This window comes from Malaya genurostris, chromosome 2 (genome assembly GCF_030247185.1).
Source record: "Malaya genurostris strain Urasoe2022 chromosome 2, Malgen_1.1, whole genome shotgun sequence".
NCBI lineage: Eukaryota > Metazoa > Arthropoda > Insecta > Diptera > Culicidae > Malaya > Malaya genurostris.
In genome coordinates, this window is record NC_080571.1 from 290695880 (window position 1) to 290722614 (window position 26735).

At 38.8% G+C, this 26735-nt stretch overlaps 1 protein-coding gene and 1 long non-coding RNA gene across 2 annotated transcripts in view; one reads left to right on the plus strand and one right to left on the minus strand.

Annotated features, from left to right (window-relative positions):
* LOC131430558 (A disintegrin and metalloproteinase with thrombospondin motifs 7) overlaps positions 1-26735 on the plus strand; it is a 375000-nt gene that overhangs the window by 74284 nt on the left and 273981 nt on the right. The window contains exon 2 of the mRNA XM_058595626.1: positions 4072-4156. Coding sequence (XP_058451609.1) covers positions 4072-4156 — 85 coding nt within the window. The remainder of the gene's footprint in view (positions 1-4071; positions 4157-26735) is intronic.
* On the minus strand, positions 19540-20582 carry LOC131430559 (uncharacterized). Its single transcript, XR_009229543.1, has 3 exons — positions 20464-20582; positions 20334-20402; positions 19540-19734 (listed from the first exon to the last, which is right to left on the minus strand). It is a non-coding gene; the product is annotated as an uncharacterized LOC131430559 (long non-coding RNA).

The window sequence follows — 26735 nt, forward strand, 5'->3', positions numbered from 1 at the left end:
CTAGCCAGTGCCTCTACTCCATGTTTGAGCAGCTCGCCTAGCAACTGGTCATTGCTTGCCGATCTCCTCACTATTCTCCGACAGATCAGGGGCTGGGAATCTGTCGTCGGCTGAGCGTGCACCCAGATTGATTTAAGTACCGTTCTCTGTATCTTGTGCTTCGCCATTCAGATGCTCGTCATAGTACTGCTTCCACCTGTCGATCACCTCACGTTCGTTCGTGAGAAGGTTACCACTGATGTCTCTGCACATTTCGGCCTGTGGCATGTAGCCTCTAAGTGAGCGGTTCACCTTCTCATAGAATTTCCGTGTATCATTTGCGCGGTACAGCTGTTCCATCGCTTCGCGATCTTGGTCCTCCTGGTGGCGCTTCTTCTTCCGGAATACCGTGTTCTGTCTGTTCCGCGCCTGTCTGTATCGTTCCTCGTTCGCTCTAGTGCGGTGTTGCAGCATCCTCGCCCTTGCTGCATTCTTCTCTTCGACCAACTGCTGACATTCGCCGTCAAATCAGTCATTTCCTCGATTCGATAACCTCGTACCTAGAACGGTTGCAGCAGTGCTACTCACGGCGGACCTTATATTCCTCCAGCCGTCTTCAAGAGTCACCGCGCCAAGCTGCTCTTCCGTTGGCAGCACTAGCTCCAGTTGTTGCGCGTATTCCTCTGCAGTACGAATGCTACGTAGCTGCTCGAGATTGAGTCCCGGCGTTCCTGTGTGACGAGTATTGTGCACCGTCGATAGTTTTGAGCGCATACGAAACGCGACAAGGTAGTGGTCAGAATCAATATTGGCACTGCGGTAGGTGCGGACATTTATGACGTCGGAGAAGAATCGTCCGTCGATGAGAACGTGGTCGATTTGATTTTCCGTATGTTGATCAGGTGATCTCCAGGTGGCTTTGTGGATATCCTTGCGGGGGAAGAAGGTGCTTCGAACTACCGTTCCTCGGGAGGCAGCAAAGTTTACGCATCGTTGACCGTTGTCGTTTGTTACCTCGTGCAGGCTCTCCAGCCCGATCACAGGCCTGTACATTGCATCCCGGCCTACCTGAGCATTTATGTCGCCGATGACGAGTTTTACATCCCACCGTGGACAGCTGTCGTAGGTTCATTCCAGCTGCGCGTAGAATGCTTCCTTCTCGTCATCGGGTCTCGTCTCATGTGGGCAGTGCACGTTGATGATGCTGTAATTGAAGAAACGGCCCTTGAGCCCTTTGGAGATGGAATATAACAATCTCTCTCCTGCAGGCATAAAACCTCCTCATCTTTTGTATCAACAGGTTACAATGATCCAACAGATACATTTAGGTTTTAAACTAACAATTAAAGCTAAACCACTAACCCTATAAACCTATAACTAGTTGAATACCAAGCATTACAGAGCAGTTTCCCTAAAAAGCAAGATAGAAGTGAAAAGTGGATAGGAAGATGGAAGAAGAAGGTTAGTTGAGGGAGTAGGGAGCATGCGTGAACGAACGACGGGTTTAGAACCGGCATGTAGATCTAATTAGTTATCAAAAAGATGGTGAAAGACGGAGAAAATGAGAGGAGAAACGAACGGGTTTGTTTCAGCGAGCGAATCGGATTAGTTTCCAATGAGGAATGGTAGAGGTATTTGTACCCGAAACCTGACCCTATCCAATAAATGAACATGGCAGACCCGGATATGGTTTGGGTACAGAAAAAAGAATCTTTCCGGATTCGGGTCGGGTACGAGTAAAGATTTTTTTTTCATCGGGTACGGGTCGGGTTCGGGGCTGGAAGAAAAATTATTGTCGGGTTCGGTTTAGGAACAGGTAAAAACTATACAAAAATAGTGACCGAAAAGTCTCAATGGAATATTTTTTGTCTTTTTGCCTTTCTCATATCTAAAGACTATACAATCTCTGTGAAAACCGACCTTTGTACCGAGGCCTGGAGGGCCGAATGTCATATATCATCTGTGTATGTAGGTGTGTGTGTGTGTGATAAATATTGTTACTTACTTTTCTCGGAGATGGCTGAACCGATTTTCACAAACTTAGATTCGAAAAAAAAAACAGTCTTATGGTTCCATACAAAGTTCCTGAATTTCATTTGGATCCGACTTCCGCTTCCGGAATTACAGGGTGATATGCTTCAAAAATGTGAAAACAACGTCAATCACTTTCCTCGGAGATGGCTTAAGCGGCTTTCACAAACTTAGATTCAGATTAAAGGTCTGAGATACCATAAGAATATCCTAATTTTCATTTGAAACCAATCCCTTTCGGAGGTAGGGTGCTTAGTGTAAACATATCAGTTTAAGAATATTTGGTTCATAAGTTACCAGTTTTTTAAATTGGCTGGTAAATTTATCTACTTCGCAGAACTTACTAACTCAAGTGTAAATGTAGTATATCAATGTAGTAGATGCAACAGAAATCTTCGAAACTCTTTTCTTAACTTTTTTAAATTGTAGTATTTTATGAGTTTTTGCTGTAATATTTAGACGAAAATGAATCATATAAAAAGGCATCATTACACCATTAGGTGTATTTGAAACTGGTTTGTATTAAACTCAATTACTGATGACTCGCAAAATTCATGATTTGTTTGTGGGCGTCAAACTTTTGCCGCCAATAAAATTTGAGTGCATACGTCATGACGCAAAAAACCGGTTTGTAATGTGGTCTGATGAGCTCACTTCGATTATATCCGACCCCAGTTTCCTGGTTTCAGGAGCCCTGAAAGTGATGGTCAAACAGCACTGACATTTTTGAATATCGTGTTAATTCAACTGGGAAAATGTGTCATTTTTTACGCTCGAATATGTCGGTTTTCGAAAACGTAAATTTACATAAACTTTCCAGCATACACTGTCACAAATATAGGCTTAAATTTATTAAATTTATTCAAATGATCTCACTAGTCTGATGTATAAACGCCATAGCAATGGCGTGACGTGAATATTGCTGTCACTTTGTATTTATTTTTTTCAGCAACGGAATTGTTCATACAGTTGATAGATGAGACAGATATCTTTTGACACCGACTGATGAAATTAACTGTAGTCTAAATGCTTTTCTGTTGGCCTCATACCACTTTGATTGACAACGATTTGATAGATAGAACAATTTTTGAGAACTGTGGAAAGGCATGAAGGGAGACAAAATTCACACGTGTTTGTCAAATGTTGTTTTTTTTATTGAGGTATTGCTTTAAAAAAAACGAGTCCTCGCTGAAGTACGTAGGTCTACCAGAAGCACAATCCATTTCAGCATGTCTGAAAATAATTTAAATAATACGTGTAGTATAACATAAAGTTTTCGAAGTGACCTCTATTTATTGGTATCATTCCGGGTAGTTGGTCAATATTTATTCGAATAGTAATTAATAGTGAGTAGCCATCATATATTTTCAAAACTAATCACTCGCTAATGGCGCGTGCTTGGCAATGATTGTTTGCTTTGGACATGTGCTAACTAGTTTGGGTATATGCCAACGCGGAATATTGACTTGATCCCACCCAGCATCACGTCCTAACCTTGAACGGATGTCCAATCTCTTACCGAGACTCATCACAAACGTGTTTATTCAGTAATTTCTCAATCCATTGGCCTTTGTTGTTTCACGCCCGTTCGGCTGTTTGCAGATGGAATCGATTTCCGTGAAAACCGAAATTCGGAACGAATCGACCGTCGTCGACCGAGTTGCCCCCTTGTCATCACTGTGGGTGTTGTAAAATGACAAACGACATTGTTGAATGAGTCAACTTTCCACTTAATTGGTTTTAAATACCCCCTTTCGGAATGTGACGCCGCCCTCTGGCCGCTTCCTCTAATCGAGGACGAGGGAAATCTTCCGGAATGATGCACTTTGATGGTGGTTCCTTTCGCGTCCGTTGGTTTGGTCAATGATTTGGAATGCTAGTTTCAATTATCTACACTTCAGCAATGTTATTTATTGCTACTGACAATTATGGTAAAGTGCGAAACTGGAGAGTTTGCTCAGCTGCAACTGTTTTAATTGTAAAGTGTTGTTTAATTTTAATTTATCGTATGCTTTTTTTTCGTCTCACTGAGATGTGTATGTTTGCATTATCTTATTGCAGATTTATTTGCTGTTGCATGATTGTCGGAATAGTTTCTACCGTTGGATCAACGGCGGCGGATCAATCGACCAAGGAACGGATAAGGGTAAGTACTGTTCATTTGACTAAGTTTGGTTCGGAATTTGCTGCTAATTGGCTCAAGTAGATTTGTTATGTATTGTCGATTACCGTTTACAGCTTAGCGAGATATTAGACTTAGCACTAGTGGCACCTTTGTTACAATTTGGCGGCAAATGCAATTAGTTATCTGCTTAGATCTTGATCCAACTATTAGTTGAAATAAATTTGGTATTATAGCATGATTTTCGGCATCCCATTAGTCATAATTTTAGTGAGATGTGAGATTTGTTAACCGTTCTCAATGTTCTTGCTTTGAAATATCACTGCCAAAATCAAGACAAATTTTGTTACTGCGCTCTCAGTACCAGGTGTCATAGCGTATTTATTGTACATCAGTGATTTCCAAAGTGCCAAAGTCTTATGTCCGAGATGTAAATCACGAGGGACTTGAGATAAAATATAGATGAGTTTTTTTGTTGAGTAACCAAGCAGTAAAGAAACAATATTGATTTCAATAATTGTTAGTACTCACATCTTTCCTGAGACAGGCGAAAATTGCTCACCATCGAGATGATCGAAGTATAGACAACAAAGTGTAGTGAATAATTGAACGCATCGAAATAAACACATTTGATGAACCAGGATTTGTGTATCTGAAACAAAGTTTAATCTGCATTGATTTCAAGCGCTGAAGAGTTGGGGATACAATAAACGAAGTAGAGATCAGGGTCATTTCGCCAAAAGCCATTTCGCCGAAAGCCGTTTCGAAGAAAGGGTCATTTCGCCGAAAGCCATTTCGCCGAAAGGGTCATTTCGCCGATTCCTGCAATTGTAAGACAATATTATAATTGAAATTGATTTAAAATAAACACAAATGAATGATAATACGTCAACGCCCGTTTCGTTGACCTACAATTGTACTTCTTGAATTAAGATTGATTCATGAACGTCAGAACGGAGTTCCAAGGAAACTTGTTGATTATTAGCCACTAAGCATCAAAGCAATTGCATCAAGCAAATGTATGTGGTATTTTCCGTTTACTAAGTGAAAAAATATCTAATGCAGTTTCGCCACATCGATTTGATTCGTGTACTGTCCGACCTCGCTACCGCTCGTTCGGTCCTTATTAAAGCAAACAAACCTAGCTTTAAGTAGACCGGGCAATGAGACGGTTACAGGTTTGTATGCAAGAGGCCGCCGCTTCCGACGGCGGGTCGGCGGCCAACTCTGCCGGCGTCGCCTCGGCGGCTTTATGCCGACGAGCCATCTTGGCTTGCGTTATGTGGCTGTCCCACATCAGTTATACAGGAGGCATAATAACACAACAAAATAATAACATGATGTGTTCCAAATTACCCTTTCGGCGAATTGACCCTTCCGGCGAAATGACCTATTAGGCGAAACGACTTTCGGCGAAATGACCCGCTCCCCAAAGTAGAAATCTTGCTAACAAAACAAATGCTCCTCGACATAAGGCAGGCATTAACAGTATAACTTAACAAAAGTTGCAGCTTGGTGTATGTTCAATTTGAGAGTAAGCGTGGTTCAATATCATTCGTATCGATTAATCACGATGTGCAGTGTCGGGTATGATAACGTTAAATACAAAATCTTTATGTACGTGATAGAAGATAAAGATAGTCGGGTATACTTGAACTTAAACCTTGAATCGAATTGGTCTTTCTTTCCGGGAAAGATTGATGATACTACATGAGAAGTCCTGGGTCTGACAAAGAAAAAGTAGATTTTTTACCGTGAAAACTTTTTTATTCTTCAGTTTAATCTCCAACATTTTGATGCCATTTGAAAAAAAAGATTTGTCAAGGCTTTCAAAATAGGCTTCCGTTTCTGCAATGACCTCAGCATTTGTCGAAAATTTCTTTCGCTGCGGAAACCTTCTCATGATTGGAAATAGATAATAGTCACTGGGGGCCAGGCTTGGAAAATACGGGGGATGGTGGACCAATCCGTACTGCAAATCATTCAGTTTCACCGTTGCTGTTTTATCAGGACACAAAACTCGTCTTTTTCTATAGATTGTTGAAAACTAGAACTCGTCTGACACGATCAGCTGTTATTCAAACACTAGTGGATAGATTGTCATGGAATTTGGTATTGGGTCATTAGAGCTTGTTCTTAACAAAAATATACACGTTCCGAAACTATTCACGTCTTTTCTGTGAAAGGCGCGGGACTCTTGATTCCATGTAGTATTTCATACTGATGACGTGCATCTAAATCAGTAAAAGTCGAGCCTGATTTTGCCATCTTTTCTGAAATTAATGTCGGGGGAAGGAAGGCAATGGTTCACTGTTCACGTCCACGTCCATTGGTTCGGTTTCACACGTTACGAGGATTTTCTGTTTCATTGTTGTGATTGTCTCCGGCGTTGGGTTTGTTCATAGCTTAAGCAGACGTACTTTCTCGTTGTACATATATTGGTTTTAGATTATGGTTTCGGTAACGAGTGTGTTTCATTGCTGTTGGAAACTGTTTCAGAAGCAGGGCTGGGAAAATCACCGAAAATCACAAATCATTGGTGATCTAAGATCACTGCTGATCTTAGGATCACTGATCTCGTACATAAAAAAAATTACTAATGATTTCTTCACAAGTGATTTTAGCTATTGCGAAATCATAACTGATGTGATAAGTGATTTTGATTTTTTATGACCACTACTGATTCGATCGGAAGTGATTGATGGAGGAAATCATTTCTGATGTGATCAGCGAAAGTGCACGGAGGGGCGAGTAAATCAACGAAATTGATAAATTTGCCTAATATGATTATTGAAAGATGATGCCTTCAAACGGTTGAACTTAAGTTAGGCACTGATAATTTTAGTGAGCTTGGGTGCACCAATGGCTTGGAATTATGAATTATAATGATAAGAAAAACATTTTCAATCAAAAAGCATGTCATGCAACTGAATAACTTACCCTATTTAGCTTGAAAACATACACATAAGTAACAGGAGTGCAGGTTTTGCTACGGTAGCTCAAACATGCCATTCAAACGCAGCGCCTGCTGTGTGTTTAAGTCCTGCGCTCCTGTTACTTCTATAAATTAAATTCATGTCAAAAGAGCGTTGTATTGTGTTTAATAAAACTATTGCATGAACATTATCATCAGCACCAACCAGCTGGAAATAAAACAAAGTATTTCATCGCTCTAATCACTATGTGGTGTAAAATCTTTTTTAACTAATTTTGCATTGCGTATTGCGATTGCATAGTGAATGCTATCAAATTATCAATATCAATGTGATTACGATCTTATTATTTTCATGAAACCTTCATCTAGCACTTATTTCTCTTAATCTAACATTGATTTCATTGTGAATCAAACAACTGGTTGCGAAGTCGAACATAGGGTGCATTAAAAGAGAATATATATTGTGAAACTACGTAAACCGTGCCGTAACGAAACCAGTGATATGTGATTTTCCTTCACCAAGATCAAAGCTGATCGAATCATCCAATGATTGATCTTAAATGAATCAAGAACCATTGTAGCCTAAAGTCACTATCGATTTTGTGTGACGGAAGATCAGTACAAATTTTGAATGATTTGATTTATAGATCACTGAACAACTGTTCTTAAAAAGAACTGATCAGTAATTATCTTCATTGGGAAAGATCACAAGCGATCTTCTTCGCAGTGATCTCGATTTGACGATTTTCTTATCTTGATTTTCCCAGCTCTGTTCAGAAGTACTGAATAGTATCGTTGTTTTTAAGAGTAGATGACTTTTTGTTCAATTAATTGCAAGCCTTATTATAATAAGCAGCTTTGTGACAAAATGTTGGTCATAGGTGACAACTGATTTACATAGAATTTTTGAGTCCTGGCCGAAAATTACATAAGAAGATGTAGCGTTATTTGAAAAACGTGTGTGACTATTTTTTCCCCTTTTTTGGTGCATATTCCCCTGTAATTCCGGAATCGGAAATCGGATCGGAATAACATTCAATAGCAGTCTACGTGACCACAAGACTTTTCAATTGTATTTGAGTTTGTGAAAATCGGCACAGCCGATTTGAGTGACATTATTTGTCACATATACACATTCACACGCAGACATTTTGTGATCTCTAATCTCTAATCACTAAGGAAATGTAGCTATATCTTAACTATATAGGATAACATGGAAGAGTTTCATGCATGAATATCTTTCTTAATCATTATTTCTCAAAATTACATACAAATACTCGCTGAATACATTGAAAAATACATGAAATATCTTATTTTCTAAAACCCTTAATAATTGTCTATTGAAATATATGCGGGGCACGACGCCCGATCTTGTAAAACATGAAAAATATACATTATAAGTTACGCGAAGTGACGATTATCTGAACATAGAGGCAGGATGATCTTAAACAACGGGTAAACATCCATCAAAACAACAACCACGGGGCAATATGCACCCTCATAAAACTTCTTCTTCTTCTTTAAAGAAAGCTTTAGAATTTTCGTTGACGAAATATTTGCCAGGTGGAAGATTGTTCACTATTATTCATTATATTGATAACTTATGGATAATTTTTGTAAGCGACTACTTGAGCATTTTGCTCACACAATTCGGGCCATTTTGCCCCTAAAAATATGATACGATAAATTTGACGATTACTCTATAAAATTGCAGATACATCGTCTGTATTAGAACTAATTTTAGAAACCCGAATGATTGGCAAAGAAGTTCACTGTTTACATAATTAAAATCGTCTTCCTCACCCTAGAAAATTACTATGGAACGAACACAAAAAATTATTTATAACAGAGACATAATTGTTTTTTTTTTAAGTTTTCCAGATATGATTGAACCATCGCTACCAAAATTTTATAGTAGTCTGTTGTTATGGCGGATTTTCAGCTTCATTAAAATTTCAGTGAAAAAAATTGGTAACTTTTGAGAAAAACAAAAGTGCATTATGCCTCGGGGGTGGTTTTGCCCCATTTCTCATAGGGGAATGAGAAAGGCAAAAAAATCACAACACTGAGTAGAAAACAAAAAATGTGGCCCAGGTGAAGAATTTGTATAACGTTTTAAATTTAAACATTTGCTTTCAATCGTTGATAGAATTCACATGCATTTGATTCAATTCTTTTGTTTCAATTATAGTGGTTTTAACCTGGAGGTCATTCGTCTCTTTGGGATAGAAAAACTATGTGCGGGGTTAGGAATCGAACCAAAGTGGGCTGCGTAAAAGGCATCGACTAACTCATTAAACTATACCCGATCCCTGTTTCGAATTCCATTTCGATGATAATGGAATCTGAGTGAGAAGATTTATGATAATTTGCAATTCAATTCAATGTCCGTTCGACGGAAAAGTTTTCTCTTGTATCGGAACGGAAAGCCGACGTGAACCGATCGACTTAGTTGTAGTTCTGTAGCAAAAATCCAAACACAAATCGCTAACGGACAGACCCGATATGTACCAGTCAACAACTTTCTCCCGAGAAGTGCTAATCTCACCTAAGCCTGCCAGCAACAGCGTGTTTCAACTTTATTGTTCCACAACCATAGCTGTATTCGAATCGGTGACGTTGGGAGTTCGTATTTCTCACCCTTCCGATTGCGGAATGCAACCATCTATGCTCGGGTAGAACTCTGATCCAGCCAGCGGAACTCTGATGCAGTGTAGCTCTGCGATAGTCGGTTTCGAGTTGTTTACCTCGGAGAGTCAGTCCATTCATTTTCGCGGCACTCGAGATTAAATTGTATCTTATCACCTGGTGAAACGTTGGTTTTTACCTCCTGTGTGTACCGTTGGTGTGTTTACATCTTTCTTCTCCCCACGGCAGGTGTGTTAGATGGTACACACATTTCGGGAACTGTTTGCTAAAAACCTGGTGAACTCCAATGGATCCATTCATGGACCTTCCGTGGAGGGAGATTCTGTCTGTTGAAGCGCGTACCGTGAACCGAGAACAAAATGCTCATGGAGGAGTGAATTGAATCAAGGAAGGACTACTCGTCCCGAACTATGCTCGGCAAATGGTTATACGGCGCTCATCATCGGCAGCTGGATCAGATTATTTGTTTGTTTGTTCGCTCGGTGGCTGTTTGTTTGTTTTCCGTGGCCATGGTTTATCCTGCAGTTTCTCATGCTCCATCGAGTAGCTCGGCATCCAGAGCAGACAACGTGCACTGAATGGAACAGTAAGGCACGACTGCCAAAAGGTTAACACGTCACATGGCAAAATCTGACATGGGGGAAACTTTGAGATTTATTACAGCCACAAAATGGATAAACATTGTTAAACAGGGCATGAAACCGGCTTAAATTCTGAATCAATGAAAAAAGTTATTCAGCACCATTCTTATTCTGTTGGTGTCGAAGGGTCACAGGATGTCTCGAACGGTTTGTGACCGATTTTGTATCATTTAGCAAGCACAAATTGGATAGTTTTCACCTATCGTGAATCGACTTAAATATGATACAATTTAATTTGAAATATTCCTAAAACTAGGTGAAAATTTTAACATTGAAGGGTTAGAATGAGAATAGCTGATGGACAGAGTCATTCTAGAGTATCCGGAAATTATTCAGTCGTCGTTGAAAAGTGGTTCTCACTGTACAGTAATAAATACTGTCTGCTGGATTAGTTCCACGTTAGAAATTTTGAAGTTTTAAGATCTTTATCTTCAATGTTATGTTTTATTAAACTAAAATCGTTGTGACTATATTATCGTAGCAGACCTCGACGCCTACCGAAATTATTTGTCCAGTGAGCGGACTCGTCACTTACAACAAGTACGCGACAGTACTAGTACATTTTATCAGCCGATTTTTCGGAACAAATGATGCCCTTCGACGAAGGAATAGACACATAAATTAGTAATGTAAGTATTCCAGAATTCTCGAAAACTTCTTCACTTCATAGACAAAATGTGACTGGAATTTTGGCCTAAAGACTGTCCCAGAAAGTATGGACGCAACTAAAAACCGCTGCCATTTCGCAATGGTTCAGAATCTGTAAATTTTTATGACTGCGTCCTGTTGTTTACACTCTTCTCTAACCACTTGTGCAGTTGTTTATTCGTTTTCATTAGTTTGTTTCGAAATGCGTGGACTTTCAGCAGAACAACGTCGAAAAATTGTGTACAAATGGTGCACAGAACGCGGACTGTCACTGAGAGAGATAGCAAAAATGGAAGGAGTAAGTGAAAAAGCCGTGCGAAATGCTATCAGGAAGTTCGGTGTGGATAACTCCTTTGAGGATAAACCGAAAACGGGTCGACAAGAGGTCCTGCTAACTCTTAGTTGGATGAACGTATACTGAAGGCGATCGAGCAAAAGAATAAGGTTTCAGTTCGGGATGTGGCCAAAAAAGTGGGCACTTCGAAGTCAAATGTTATTCGTGCTAAAAAACGTTTGAATCTTCGAACCTGTAAGAAACAGAAACAATTAAAACGTAGTCCGATACAAGAAGCATCGATCAGGCCGAGGGTTCGAAGCAGTACAATACTATTCTTGCTGGTAATTTGAACTGCATAATCATGGACAACGAAACCTACGTGAAACTCGATTACAAATCCGTGCCGGGACCACAATATTATACGGTGCGAGAAGGGCAAGTGTTAAACCAGTCCGAGACATCGATTGAAGTCGGAAAATTTGGTAAGAAAGCTATGGTCTGGCAAGCAATTTGAAGCTGCGGTAAGATTTCGAAACCCTTCATCACCACTGCTTCAATGAACAGCAAAATATACATCAAGGAATGTTTACAAAAACGACTTCTACCCATGATTCGAAGCCACAAGGATCCTGTTGTCTTCTGGCTAGATCTTGCTTCTTGCCACTACTACCAAAAATGTCACTTTCGTCCCAAAAGACATGAATCCACCAAATTGCCCACAACTTCGACCAATTGAGGAATTTTGGGCATTAACGAAGGCACATCTTAGGAAACATGTCTCGGCAGCCGAAACCATTCAACAGTTCGAAAAAGATTGTAAAAAAGTGTCAAAACTTGTCGCCAAGAATTCTGTACGGAATTTAATGAGGAACGTTCGCAAGAAGGTGCGCCAGCTAATCTACAATGGCTAAGTAGCCTTTGAATATCTAACACTTGTGAATTATTTACAGCGAAATCAAAGTGCGTCCATACTTTCTGGGACAGTCTTTATATGTCGTTTACTTTTAATAAAATGGACAAAATATTGCCAATTTTTTATGGGTTTACCTTCACCCGCCCTGACGAAAATACCCATGTTGCTGCATCATTCATAGTAATCCAAGAGTCAGTAGACAAAATTCGACAGCTCTATCACTCTAACGCTAATCATGATGGGAAAAACAGTGAATCAACTCCGTTCAGAAGTGTGCGCATTCAAATAACGGCACCCCGCCGCATCGAAAGCTCCAAAAGAAGCTGAGGAAGAAGACCGAGGGCAAAATGGTTACATCACTGCGTGCGCTTGGCCGGGAGTGAAAATGTACATGGCGAACAGTTCGTTTTGTTGATGCAAACTAATATATAAGGTTCGCATATTTGCTTTTGTTTTTTTTGCGCTTGCTTCAATTACTTGCTCATCGAGTCAAATTTTTTCTAGTACTTGATTCACAGTTTACTAGTTTGAGGTACGATTTTTTATATACATATATAGATTTGATCATTTTTCATACTCAATTATCTATGTACAACTGATTTTTTTTCGAATTTATCAAAATATATGAGCGTTTTCGAATTATTCTCTATTTGAACTAGCTTCAGAACGGAATAATTTGCATCAAAACTGACACTTTGTATTAACTATACACCGACATTTGAAATTTTCGGCGTTCCACCAACTCTGTTATAAGTTGGTAATAAATTATTCCCAGGTTGCTTCCAAATGGTTTCTTTTTGACTACAAATTACAAATTCAACTGTTGGCTGTTAAAATTTTAGTTTAAAAGAAACTTATAACAGAGTAAAAAGAGCTCCAGCATAACATCGCAATATAACAACATGACGTCAAAACAGCCATGAGTCATGGAATAATTTTTGTAAGATTCTCTTCATGAGCCTTCATATTTTCGTCAAGCATAAAAATGAAAAGACTGAGGATAATAACGCCACCGAGTGGCATTTTATACTGCTGATGTTGTAAAGTTCCAAGGGGGTTGGAAACATGAAAACTACAACGGTACCCATCTTTATAATTATATTTGGCGATAAGCAGTGATAAAATGGTAAATATACTTCAAGAGTAGCCTAGTCAAAATCAAAATTTACGAAAAATCATCATTTTCTAGTTATGTAAAGCTTCCGTTCCAATGGGAAATCACATACCACAGCTCAAGACCCAGTAATCTTCACTAATAAGCAGATTAATCATTGGCTGAAACATTGTCGTTAGTCAGGAGATCACTTAGATATAACAATGCGCATCTCCTACGCATTGTTAAATTGCTAGCAATTAGATCTATAGTTGGTTGTATACACTCAAAGTAGGAATAATACGGTGAAGTTACGTCTCCAGTTTTAGGTAATACAACGCAAGTTTTGCATGATTTGATATGCCAAAAAGTTCAAGATCTTTTTGTACAAATAAAATTGCTGCGGGGCGTGCGATGCATCCGAGGTGGTATCCCTACCAACAAATGACCAAAAAGTCATTTTTTCGTACATTTCAAAACTTTCATATCTGTTTCTGAGTAAAGTAACAGGAAAATAAATGCGAATAATTTAATATTCATACCAATTGCTTCAAAGCATTGTGGAAAACCAAGCTTTTTGCAAACAGAAATATAATATTCAGTTTTTGCCTTTTTTATAAATATAAAAACTACGTATAGAATTGACTCAAACTTTGGAAAAGTTTTCCGAGGTCCGTGGAACCAAGTGTTATACACCGAAACCTCCATTTACGAACTAAACGAGGGTTCGTAAAAAGAGGTAGTTCGTAAAAAAAGTTTACGTTATTTGGGATTTGGTTCGTAAAAAAAGTTTACGTTATTTGGAATTTACTTCGTAAAAAAAGTTTTGTATGATTATTGTGGAAACCGCGCATTATATGTTTATTTTTGGAACAGATGTGAAGAGTAAGTGCAAGAAAATGATGTTTGGGCTCGTTTCAAAATCCAAGATGGCGGCTTCCGGTTTATTGAGATTGCCTAAAACTCCTAACAATATGGGTATCTTCGGAACGGAATTGATGAGTAGATGTCGGAAAATGATGTTTGAAGTGGTTCTGAAATCCAAGATGGCGACTTCCGGTTTGTTGATATTCCTTGAAAACCCTTACAATATGGCTATTTTCAGAACGGGATTGATGAGTAGATGTCAGAAAACGATGTTTGAAGTGGTTCTGAAATCCAAGATGGCGACTTCCGGTTTGTTGATATTCCTTGAAAACCCTTACAATATGGGTATTTTCGGAACGGGGTTAATGAGTAGATATCAGAAAACGATGTTTGAGATAGTTCTGAAATCCAAGATGGTGACTTCCGGTTTGTTGATATTCCTTGAAAACCCTTACAATATGGGTATTTTCGGAACGGGATTGATGATTAGATGTCAGAAAACGATGTTTGAGGTGGTTCTGAAATCCAAGATGGCGACTTCCGGTTTGTTGATATTGCTTGAAAACCCTTACAACATGGCTATTTTCAGAACATGATTGATGAGTAGATGTCAGAAAACGATGTTTGAAGTGGTTCTGAAATCCAAGATGGCCACTTCCGGTTTGTTGATATTCCTTGAAAACCCTTACAATATGGGTACTTTCGGAAAGAAATTTAAAAGTAGACGTCGGAAAATTATATTTGAGGTGGTTTTGAAATGCGAAACAATGACTTCTGGTTTATTAGTATCTTTTGAAAGTTTTTGCCATTTTCCTTTAACTTGGTATTTTTTTAAAACACTATACCGTTCCGAAAATATCCATATTGTAAAGGTTTTCAAGGAATATCAACAAATCGGAAGTCGCCATCTTGAATTTCAAAACTACCTCAAACATCGTTTTCTGACATCTACTCATCAATTCTGTTCCGAAAATACCCATATTGTATGGGGTTTCAAGGAATATCAACAAACCGGAAGTAGCAATATTGGATTTCAGAACCACGTCAAACATCATTTTCCGACATCTAATCATGAATTCCGTTCCGAAAATACCCATATTGCAAGGGTTTTCAAGGAACATCAATCAACCGGAAGTCGCCATCTTGAATTTGAGAACCACCTCAAATAACGTTTGCCGATATCTACTCATTAACCGCGTTCCGAAAATACCCATATTGTATGGGGTTTCAAGGAATATCAACAAACCGGAAGTAGCAATATTGGATTTCAGAACCACGTCAAACATCATTTTCCGACATCTAATCATGAATTCCGTTCCGAAAATACCCATATTGCAAGGGTTTTCAAGGAATATCAATCAACCGGAAGTCGCCATCTTGAATTTAAGAACCACCTCAAATAACGTTTGCCGATATCTACTCATTAACCGCGTTCCGAAAATATCCATATTGTAAGGGTTTTCGAGGAATATCAACAAACCGCAAGTCGCCATCTTGAATTTCAAAACTACCTCAAACATCGTTTTCTGACATCTACTCATCAATCCCGTTCCGAAAATACCCATATTGTAAGGGTTTTCAAGAAATATCAACAAACCGGAAGTCGCCATCTTGGATTTCAGAACTATCTCAAACATCGTTTTCTGATATCTACTCATTAACCCCGTTCCGAAAATACCCATATTATAAGAGTTTTCAAGGAATATCAACAAACCGGAAGTCGCAATCTTGGATTTCAGAACCACGTCAAACATCATTTTCCGACATCTAATCATGAATTCCGTTCCGAAAATACCCATATTGCAAGGGTTTTCAAGGAATATCAATCAACCGGAAGTCGCCATCTTGAATTTAAGAACCACCTCAAATATCGTTTGCCGATATCTACTCATTAACCGCGTTCCGAAAATATCCATATTGTAAGGGTTTTCGAGGAATATCAACGAACCGCAAGTCGCCATCTTGAATTTCAAAACCACCTCAAACATCGTTTTCTGACATCTACTTATCAATTCCTTTTCGAAAATATCCATATTGTAAGGGTTTTCAAGGAATATCAACAAACCGGAAGTCGCAATCTTGGATTTCAGAACCACTTCAAACATCATTTTCCGACATCTAATCATGAATTCCGTTCCGAAAATACCCATATTGCAAGGGTTTTCAAGGAATATCAATCAACCGGAGGTCGCCATCTTGAATTTAAGAACCACCTCAAAAAACGTTTTTTGATATTTACTCATTAACCACGTTCCGAAAATACCCATATTGTAAGGGTTTTCGAGGAATATCAACAAACCGGAAGTCGCCATCTTGAATTTCAAAACCACTTCAAACATCGTTTTCTGACATCTACTCATCAATTCCATTCCGAAAATATCCATATTGCATGGGTTTTTAAGGAATATCAACAAACCGGAAGTCGCCATCTTGGATTTCAGAACCACTTCAAACATCATTTTCCGACATCTACTCATCAATTCCGTTCCGAAAATACCCATATTGTAAGGGTTTTCAAGGAATATCTATCAACCGGACGTCGCCATCTTGGATTTCCAAAATACCTCAAACATCATTTTCCGGAATCTACTCTTTAAACCTGTTCCAAAAATACTCATATTGTTGGAGTTTCCATGGAAATCGCTTTCGATGAATGACAAAACCTCTTTTTACGAAGTAGGTTCGTAAAAAAAGTTTACGTTATTTGGGATTTGGTTCGTAAAAAAAGATTACGTTATTTGGGATTTGGTTCGTGAAAAGAGGTACGTAAAAAGAGGTAACGTATAAAAAGTGTTCGTAAACGGAGGTTTGGGTGTATACCAATCAATTCAGCTCGACGAACTGAGCAAATCTCTGTGTGCGTATGTATGTGTGTGCAAAATCAAGGGCCGCGGATCTCGAAGATGGCTGGACTAATTTTGACCCAACTAGTTGCAAATGAAAGGTCTTCCTAGAAGTATGTCTGCTATTGTTTCTGGATCTGATGATTACTTTTCGAGTTATACAAACTATTATGACAAAATTTGTAGAATTTTGACAATATCTGTCACAATTGAAACCATGAAAACTAAATATGTTTTCAAATTTCGATACATTATTCTAAAACCAATCAAACAAACCATGGATTGTAAGACTCCGATAATATCGATATTTTTGTGTTGGCGATTTTTCCACTATATTCCAATAGTGAGAGGTTTGAACAAAGCACGATAAAATGAGGCTTGGAATCCTAATTAGACACAGTCTTCAATACAATCGTTTCTGAGTTATAGAAAGAATAAATACAGTACTCTTCAGTATAGTATTTTGGCTCGATTTGTTTTTAGCACAGCCTTTTTGGCAACATAACTGTTCGACTGTGACGCGTTAAACTTTATTCTGGAAACTCTTCATTATCTTCGAATTCAAAGTGATAGCCCATACATTTTTATATCTAAATCAATTGATACTGTCGTCATCCATTAGCACCGCCAAAACGAGATGTCGAAAAATATATTCACGAAAATATGTATATTAATTAAAATTGTCCTGTTCATTTTAATAAATATTTTGTCCTTTTTATTTAAATAGAGCAATCGATCGATGTTCAAATCTCCGCAGGTGATATTTTTAGTAAATATAACGTTTTAACATAGTGGCACCTTCGGATAATGCTATCAACAAATGTTCATTTGTGCTAATATATCAGCAGAATGAATATATTCGGTAGTTCGGTAGTTCAAAACTCGTCAAAAGAGGCAAGAATTACCGAGCGAAATTAAGTGTGTGTAGATCGATATAAAAGGTTTCATCTCACTACTAGGAGGATAAATCACATTTATTGTGTTACCTGATACGTTGAAATTTCATCTACATGAGTCTATTGGTTTTGTTTAAAAAGAGACAAAAAACCTGTTTTAATCCACCTAGTGGTGTCATGATGCCTTTCTCATATCAATCATACTATCATATAATACTGTGGTATTCTTCAAAATAATTCTATGCGATTCTTGAAAGAATAACCGAAATCGGTTTGTTTGACCGTCTATTGATAAAAACTATCAATTGGAAAAGATTTGAGGTCGATTAAGAATTTTTTTAAGGTTTTTCCTCATTTTCAGTGATGGTATACAATTTTTAACCCACTTTACCCTATATTTCCGGATCCGGAAGTCGGATCCGCATGAAATTCAGGAATTACGTAAGGGACCACAGGACCTTCCATTTGAATCTAAATTTGTGAAAATCGGTCGCGCCATCTATGAGAAAAGTTAGAACACATATTTTCTTTTTTTTTGCACATTTTACCTCATAACTCCCGAACCGGAAGTCGGATCCAAATAATATTCAGGAATTTTTTATGGGACCTTAAGACCTAAGTTTGTGAAAATCGGTTCAGCCATCTCTGATGGTCAGTGCACTTATTTTCACAATTTTTTTCACATTTTACCCCATAATTTCGGAACTGGAAGTCGGATCCAAATAATATTCAGGATTTTTGTATGGGACTACAAGACCATTCATTTGAATCTAAGTTTGCGAAAATCGGTTCTGCCATCTCCGAGAAAAGTTAGTGCAGAAAAACGTTACATACACACATACGCACATACTTCACACATACACACACAGACATTTTGCGTACTCGACGAACTAAGTCGAATGGTATATGACACTCAGCCCTCCGGGCCTCGGTTCAAAAGTCGGTTTTCACAGTGATTGCATAACCTTCTATATGAGAAAGGTAAAAATCATTTTACAACCACTTCTAGAAAAAAATTATTCGAGTGCTTCTTTTGGAAAGTCATTTTAATGATCAATTAGAACAAAATTATCAAAATTTGAACGAAAAAATGAAATTGTCTTTTCCTGGATGTTCTTTTCGAATTCTGAATCATCTGTGTTTAGCGGTTTACTCTGAGCTACTGAGTGGCATAACAGTTCAACATAAACTGTTATGCACTGATGAGTCGAAGACGAAACATAGTGTATATGAGAAATAGTCATTTTGATCACTAAAAACCGACTCTAAAGATCAAAAGCAATAGATTTGCTTCTAGTGATGCTTCCAACCAGCAAACCCCTCACATGTCACATTACCAGCGGGCAAAATATGGCTGGCAGCCATTCTGGTGACCGACTACCTCACCGCAGCCAGATATACAACTGAAACGATACAACCGTTTCCACCAGGATTTTCCACATCGGTTCTGAGGGAGACATTGTTGCCAGCTGTTTGCCATACCACTTGGCAGCAAGAGTGAACAGAACCGCAAGAGAACCGGTTATGATTAATCTTTTTCGTCTTCGTTTGTTTTTATTACTTTGTTTTGATTTTCAATTTCGAATTATTGTAAATAAAACTAACTCTCATGTTAAACTTAAACAATTTTATTCATTTTCCGAAATATAATAGTGAACAACTCTCAAATTATTTATTTATAATTAGTGGTGAAATTTTCGCTGATCTGACTGCGGAACATTTGGTGTCATTTCTAACGTAACGTTCCAGCAGATCCATTGATTCTGCATGCTGAATTTCCTTGCAAATAAATTGTTTCTGCGTGCTGAATTACCTCTGTAGCAACGTTAGACGATGAGAGCTGCAAAGAAAAGAGAAACGAATGTAGTCTAAGAATATGTTGTAAGTAAAGTTAGATTCAATTTATTTTATATGTTAACTTCATATCTATCTATATTCGATTACACCAACACAAGAACGCACATAGAACAAACTATTCCTGACCCATGTGGCCGGTATTTAAAAATCTTTAAAATCACACACCAATCGTTGTAAGATCATAGATTGGAACAGTTTTACTCCGTAAATTGATTTCCAATTCACGATTGCGACACTCCGGAGAATTGAGTTTAAAAGTTTATTCGCACTAATCCGGGACGATCCGGGACGTTTTTTTTCCTCATGGACGATGACTGTGCTGCAGGCGTGTGCATGTACTGGAATGCTGGATCCAATATCCGTCGCCGAGTTTTTCCTGGTGCAGACGGTGCGTAAAACTCGGCGAGGAATATCGGCGGCAATCAAATGAATTTTATTCCGGATCAGGCATTCCAATACATGCACACGCCTGCAGCACAGTCATCGTCCATGAGGGAAAAAAAACGTCCCGGATCGTCCCGGACGGTCCCGTCCCGGATCGACTCTTACATATATTCATATATTATAAAAAATACAACTTACCTACAGACAAAACTGATTTTCCTGACTGGCTATAACATCCACTCCAAGTCAATTAATTCGTTCGGCAATCTATTGGAATTTAAAAACTGAAATTATTTATTTTATTTTGAACTAACAAATTAATAATTACCAAAAGGAAGGAATAATCCACGAGCTTGTATTCACTTCTGGTGAAATAATTTTTCTACTTTGTTTTGCGTTTCCACGGTTTCCACCTGGCTGTAGCGACACTTACACCTTCACAACAAAATCGTTTAGGGTTCAGGGTTTCTTTGATTGACAGCTTTTTGATATTGTCATTGAAACGGTACTGGTAGCCTTCTGGTGCCCGTGGCTACCCACACAGATAAAAATATTTTGTAAATTTACATTTATTTTCATGCACATATTTGGAGCAGGTAATTGAATGGAAAGTTACATTACAAAACTAAGCGATTTGTAAATATACAGCCTTGTTCAATGAAAAAGTAAATGCATTTCAATGTAATTTTACATCAATCATGGTTTTAAATCAGATTTTCGTTTCAACCGACGTCTGTTTAATAGTACTATTGGTTTACATGTCGTGTAAGTTTCATCTTTTCTTTCTGTGGCAGGTAGCCAAAACGCTATGCGGGACATGTCGAGTTCACCCCCGGCTTCAGCCGTCAGACGATGATTTTAGATATTTTCGTTGCCATAGGGATGTATGTGATTATTAATGAACTGCGAGGCGCCCACTAGATAACATGATGTAATTATCAGTCAAACACAGCCCTCCTAGCATTTTCCGTCATTTTTCAAGTATGTCAATTGACAAGCTGTCGAATCAGTTTCCCATCAAAGTAGTCTTGTAATCAGAATAATACAAAACAGGAAACGGAATCGACCAGTTGTTTGAAGTACTCGTCTCCATTTGACAGTCTTTTTCCCAAAGGTACTGAGTTTGGTTCTGTAACAACAATCATTCCTGAGTATTATTTTAGGCACATTTTATTTATTATCGTTGCTGGCTCGTTGTTTCGATAATAAAGCTTCAAAATTCGGCGTGAATATTTCAGTAGTGAATTATTCTGAACACTAACAAGAACTGTAACGAAATTTTTCAAAGTTCAGTTTCTTCATTAAACTACACTATTAGGGATAATTGAAAACAAACAGTGTTCATGGTCTCTCAACGGTAACATCATCTATAGCTCTAGAAGAAGTAACTGGCTTTTTCTTAGTTTCCGAATGTTGTCAAAGTCAAGGTGCGGTTTTCCTTTGACAAGCTCTTTCTGAAGTCAATAACCTTGGTAATATTGTACTTTGTTCCTATCATTTGAGTTGTGTTTCAGTACATTCAGAATAGTTAAATTGCTAATTGATTTTAAAAATGTGTAAAAAGAATTAGACTTTTGATTGATATTTCTTCCAAATAGAGCTCAAAACAGTTGTTCTAAATAGTTCTGTCAAACTTTTGTTTGATTAAATAACTACACGAAAAAAGTTCAGTTCAATCGCATTGATTTTGATCGACACGGGAAAGATTACATGGCAAAAACAAACCGGTCTTATCACATCGAAAATCGACGCTTAAAAGCTATGCTATTATTGAATTCAATCCAATTCAGACGAGTAACTTTGCCTGCCGGAAAGCAAGATAGGACAACTCTTACATCCTTGGAGAACACGTTTTCCTATGTACATGTATAGAATGGCTGAATGAGTGAGCCTTCGACTGCACGTTCGTTCGTTGCGTCGTTCTGCTCAGGTGCACTGCGTTGAAGCAGCATCAGCAGTAGCAGCAGCAGCATCCGGCAGGGAAAAGAGCAAAGCGATATCCAATCGCTCGACTCCCCGTGTTTGTGTGAAAGTTTTTAATTGCTTTTGTGCAAAATTGTTTCCAGCACCAGAATGTTCACATTCCGTTTCCGGACGGGAGATCTTTCCTATCGAAGTTATACTGCTGTTCCTGGATGCCCGCAGCGAACAGCTCGAATCGGTGGCCACCGGCTGCTTTTCTCTCTGTTTTTGTGCAATGTTCCAGAAAGGGCAACCGTGCCTTCCACCGGACAGGCGACTTACTCACCGGTTGGCCAAGACTTCATGCAAATAACACGGCAGGGATTTTTCCGAATGTTGTGTTTGGTTGCAAAATTGAATGCTTTTTGGAATTTTTCGTGCTGTGAAACGTAGTTGAGTTCGTCTAAATGTGTATTGAAGATTGCTGGTCGTTACCGTGGTTGGTCGTTAGGGCTGTGAGGAACAAGCTGAGATTGATTAAGCTAGTAGAACTGGTGCGGAAAAAGGAACGTTGCATAAGGTAAATATAAGTCTAGATATTCATTGATTTTATGGTATTTGACCATTCTGTTTAAACAGTTTACCGTTGCTGATTCTTGGCGTACAGAATAATTGCATGGTTATTACTACAATCCTACTGAATCTAAGAATCTTTTCCGGTAGTGGTTCGAGAACACACGACGACTGACTTGTAGTATCAGAGCTCTATGCATTGTATTTTTGATGGTAAGCAATTTCAGACATGGGTAGCAAATCATCTTCAGCATTAACATACTTCGGGAAACTTTGGACACGTTTTCAGTATGACAAACCATTTATTGTGCCCGGATGGGTTTTTAAAGAGGACGAATATTCTCATAGACTTACTTCAAATCGTAACTCAAAAATTGTGAATTTTACTGAATTGATGTCCAATAAGAATGCTGTTCAATACCGACCATATCCGAAGGTAGATCTACTTAGAACGGAAAGAACTATTAGTTTGATGTATGTTATTTCCATATTTCCAGAAACCGAGGAACCCTCTGCATTCTCACGTTTATCACAAGGAGAAGTAGTTTGCTGATAATAATTCTAATAAAAGTCTATAAGTTCTTTTTGAACATGTAAGCCTCGTCGCAAAATACCACTTTGTATATTTCGTTTTTCAAAAGTGATCTAAACTGTCGAAGAATGCCAAATCTCAAACTGTCGAAAAACGACAAATCCCACAAAAATGTAATGTACTAGTGATTTTCCCAAAATCAGTTCAATATCTATTAAAAATACTGAAAAAAATTCAAATATAGAGGAAAATTGATTTTGAAAATGTAATGCCGATTTCCAAAAAAAAAAAAACACCATTCTTTATTTTGATGAATTTTTGTCCCAAGATAGATTGTTCCCTACCAAGCCTTCATACATTGCAAGATAGGCACTTGTTTTTCTAGCAAAAACTTTTTCTTGTTCAAACCGAATTTCTGCTCAGTGCCTTTTTTCGAAAATTTAACTAAACTGAAACTCATAATTATCAACCGAGTTTTTAGAAAATGAAGGTGAACATATTACACTCCAAGTGTAAGAAACTTTTAATATTTCAGAATGCCTGTGTAGATTTCGAAAAATTTTGAGATTATTATAGTAAATGTGAAATTATTATCTTCGAATTATAACTGGTATCAAATTCAATCATCTTTCTAGAGGGGGGGGGGGGGCGCTTGGCATAATGCCATTTGTCATAATAATAATTGGATTTGCAATATTTTAATCTAATGTAAATGTTCGTTTGTTTTTCGATCGAGTGAAGTTTTGCAAAAGGAACTCGAACGAAATGTGTGAATTTTATATTCGGTCCGAATATTTCGATAATATTAGGTGAAATAGCATTTTTTTTCATTTTTAAAATTCTGTAGTAAATAGCACACTACCTTTTTATATAAGCAACTGACGCAGTGCTAGCACAATCTTCTGTTCGTCATAGATGATTCAGGTCGAGACAGCCAAATGCCGCGAGTGCGCCGGCGATCCGTTCCCGCAGACATCATCTCTGTCTACTTGCGGGCGTTTGCCCGGATTATCCAAAGCTAGGAGTTACCTCTCAGTTAATTCCGAACGAGCGGCAGCGAGGTCGGACAGCAGGTCATTAAAAACGATGAGGCGTAGCCGCATTAGATCTTTCAAAGTTGCAGTAAATTAGAACAATTTATATTAAGCAATATGTTCATCTGTTATGCCAAATGACTGTTATGCCACATGACCATTATGCCAAACGGTATTCTGCTAAACGACTTTATGCCAAACGTGGTAGCCCCCTTTCTAGAATGCTTAGTTGCTTGCTCTTAGGCAATATTACACAAGGAAAATCAATCGGAAAAGTTTAAAAAAATTTAGAAAATTGTTTTGCGTTGAATTCCATGGATTTTCCACTCATTGCATGCTAGATGTTCAATGATTGTTTGGCACGTAACGAGTTGTGCAATGCTTGCCTGCTGGAGGCAAAATATGACCACTTACTTAGCTTACCTAACAGCTATACGCCTGGGGTGTCCTTTGCTGTATCAAGCATACGACTCCACATAACTCGGTCCATAGCTGCTCGTCGCCAGTCACTCAAGGCACGGATGCTTCTGAGATCACCCTCCACTTGATCGATCCACCTTGCTCGCTGCGTTCCTCTTCTTCTTGTACCAGTCGGATTAGATTCAAGAACCATTTTCACTGGGCTGTCGTCCGACATCCTTATGACATGCCCAGCCCATCGTAGACGTCCGTCTCCACGTTCAGTCTTCCATCTGCACTCCACAATAGATGGTCCTCAGTACCTTTCTTTCGAAAACACTGAGGGCGCGTTGGTCCTCTGCCAACATAGTCCAGGTCTCGTGGCCATAGAGAACAACCGGTCTAATGAGCGTTTTGTAGATGGTCAATTTCGTGCGTTGGCGTACTTTTCTCGATCGAAGGGTTTTTCTGAGTCCAAAGTACGCACGATTCCCTGCCAAAATACGTCTCTGTATTTCTCTGCTAGTGTCATTGTCGGCGGTCACCAGTGAGCCCAAATACACGAACTCGTCAACCACCTCGATATCGTCACCGTCTATCAATATTCGGGGTGGGAGGTATAGTGTTTCTTCTCTAGAGCCTCTTCCTCTCATGTATTTGGTTTTCGACGCATTTATGGCCAGTCCGATACGCCTAGCTTCAGCTTTCAGTCCGATGTAGGTTTCCGTCATCTTCTCAAGGTTACGTGTCACAATATCAATATCGTCAGTGAAGCCAAAAAGTTGTACGGACTTTCGGAAGATCGTGGCACTCGTGTCGATCCTCGCTCTCCAAGATTCGAAGGGACTCGAGAGCGTCCCAAATACTCGGACGTAGCACATCACTCTATCCATCGTTGCTTTGACCAATCGCGTCAGTTTATCCGGGAAACCGTATTCGTGCATGATCTGCCATAGCTGTTCTCGTTCGATTGTGTCGCTTCGTGCATGATCTGCCATAGCTGTTCTCGTTCGATTGTTCATGGCTGCTCGGCCATCCATGGAAGTTGACCATCAATGTCAATTTCCCTCTCTGAGCAGCCTAGATAGCCGTGTAGTGTCGGTAGCGGTTTCCCAACTGGCTAAGAATAACGCTACGGTCCACCTGTACCGGTGGTATAAGTCCACCAAACAGGTAAGCCGTGTGGCATCCGGCGGAATTATTTTTTACCAAGAATTGATCCACTGGTTTCCTGTTCCATGTCGTAAAAGGCCACAAAAATAGGAACTCCTAAGTCAAGGTGTATTTCCGTGCCGATGGCTGAATGGCTGCAGGAGGTTAAACAATGCAGTCGTGAACGGAATATCTTGGGATTTTCCCTTACTGTGTTAAGCGAAGCTCTGGCACAGTGGACGACTTCTTTCTTCGCAACTCGTGGGATTTTAATGATTAAAACATTTAAAAAAATCCTTACATGGTTCGCTATAGGCGATTATAAGCCAATATATTTGGTTTCTTGTAGTTGTTGTACGGTAAGTGCTGGAGGTGGAGTGTTTGTTACTTTAATTGATAATGGTTAGAGTAGCACAAATCAATCTCCAGCATAAACGTACAGCAACTATGAATCTATCCAGACTTCTGCAAGAAGGTAAAGCTTCTTTAGCTTTGGTTCAAGAACCATATTTCCAAAAGGGAAACTTCTACGTTGGAAAATTGTTAAACCCAGTCTTTGTTGCCTTTAACAAGACCGGAATGACTAATCCACGTGAAATGCCTCGAGCATGCATACTTGCAAATAGTGCTCTCGATGTCTCTCTCATATCGGAGCTCACAACTCGGGATATTTGTGCTGTCACAGTTGGTATGACTACTGATGGCATAGACAGGAAATATGTCTATTGTTCGGCATATTTGCCGCATAACCAACCTTCGCCAAGCGATGACTTCAAAAAGGTTGTATCATACTGCTGCAAAAGTGATTTACCGCTTGTAATCGGCAGTGACATAAATGCTCACCATATCATTTGGGGCAGCACAGATATAAATTCGAGAGGCTCTGATATGATGGAATTTGTGAGCAGTACAAACCTGCACATAGTCAATGCAGGAAACCGTCCAACTTTTGCGAGATCTGGCAGAGAGGAGGTTTTGGACGTAACTCTCTGCTCTGATAGAATTGCG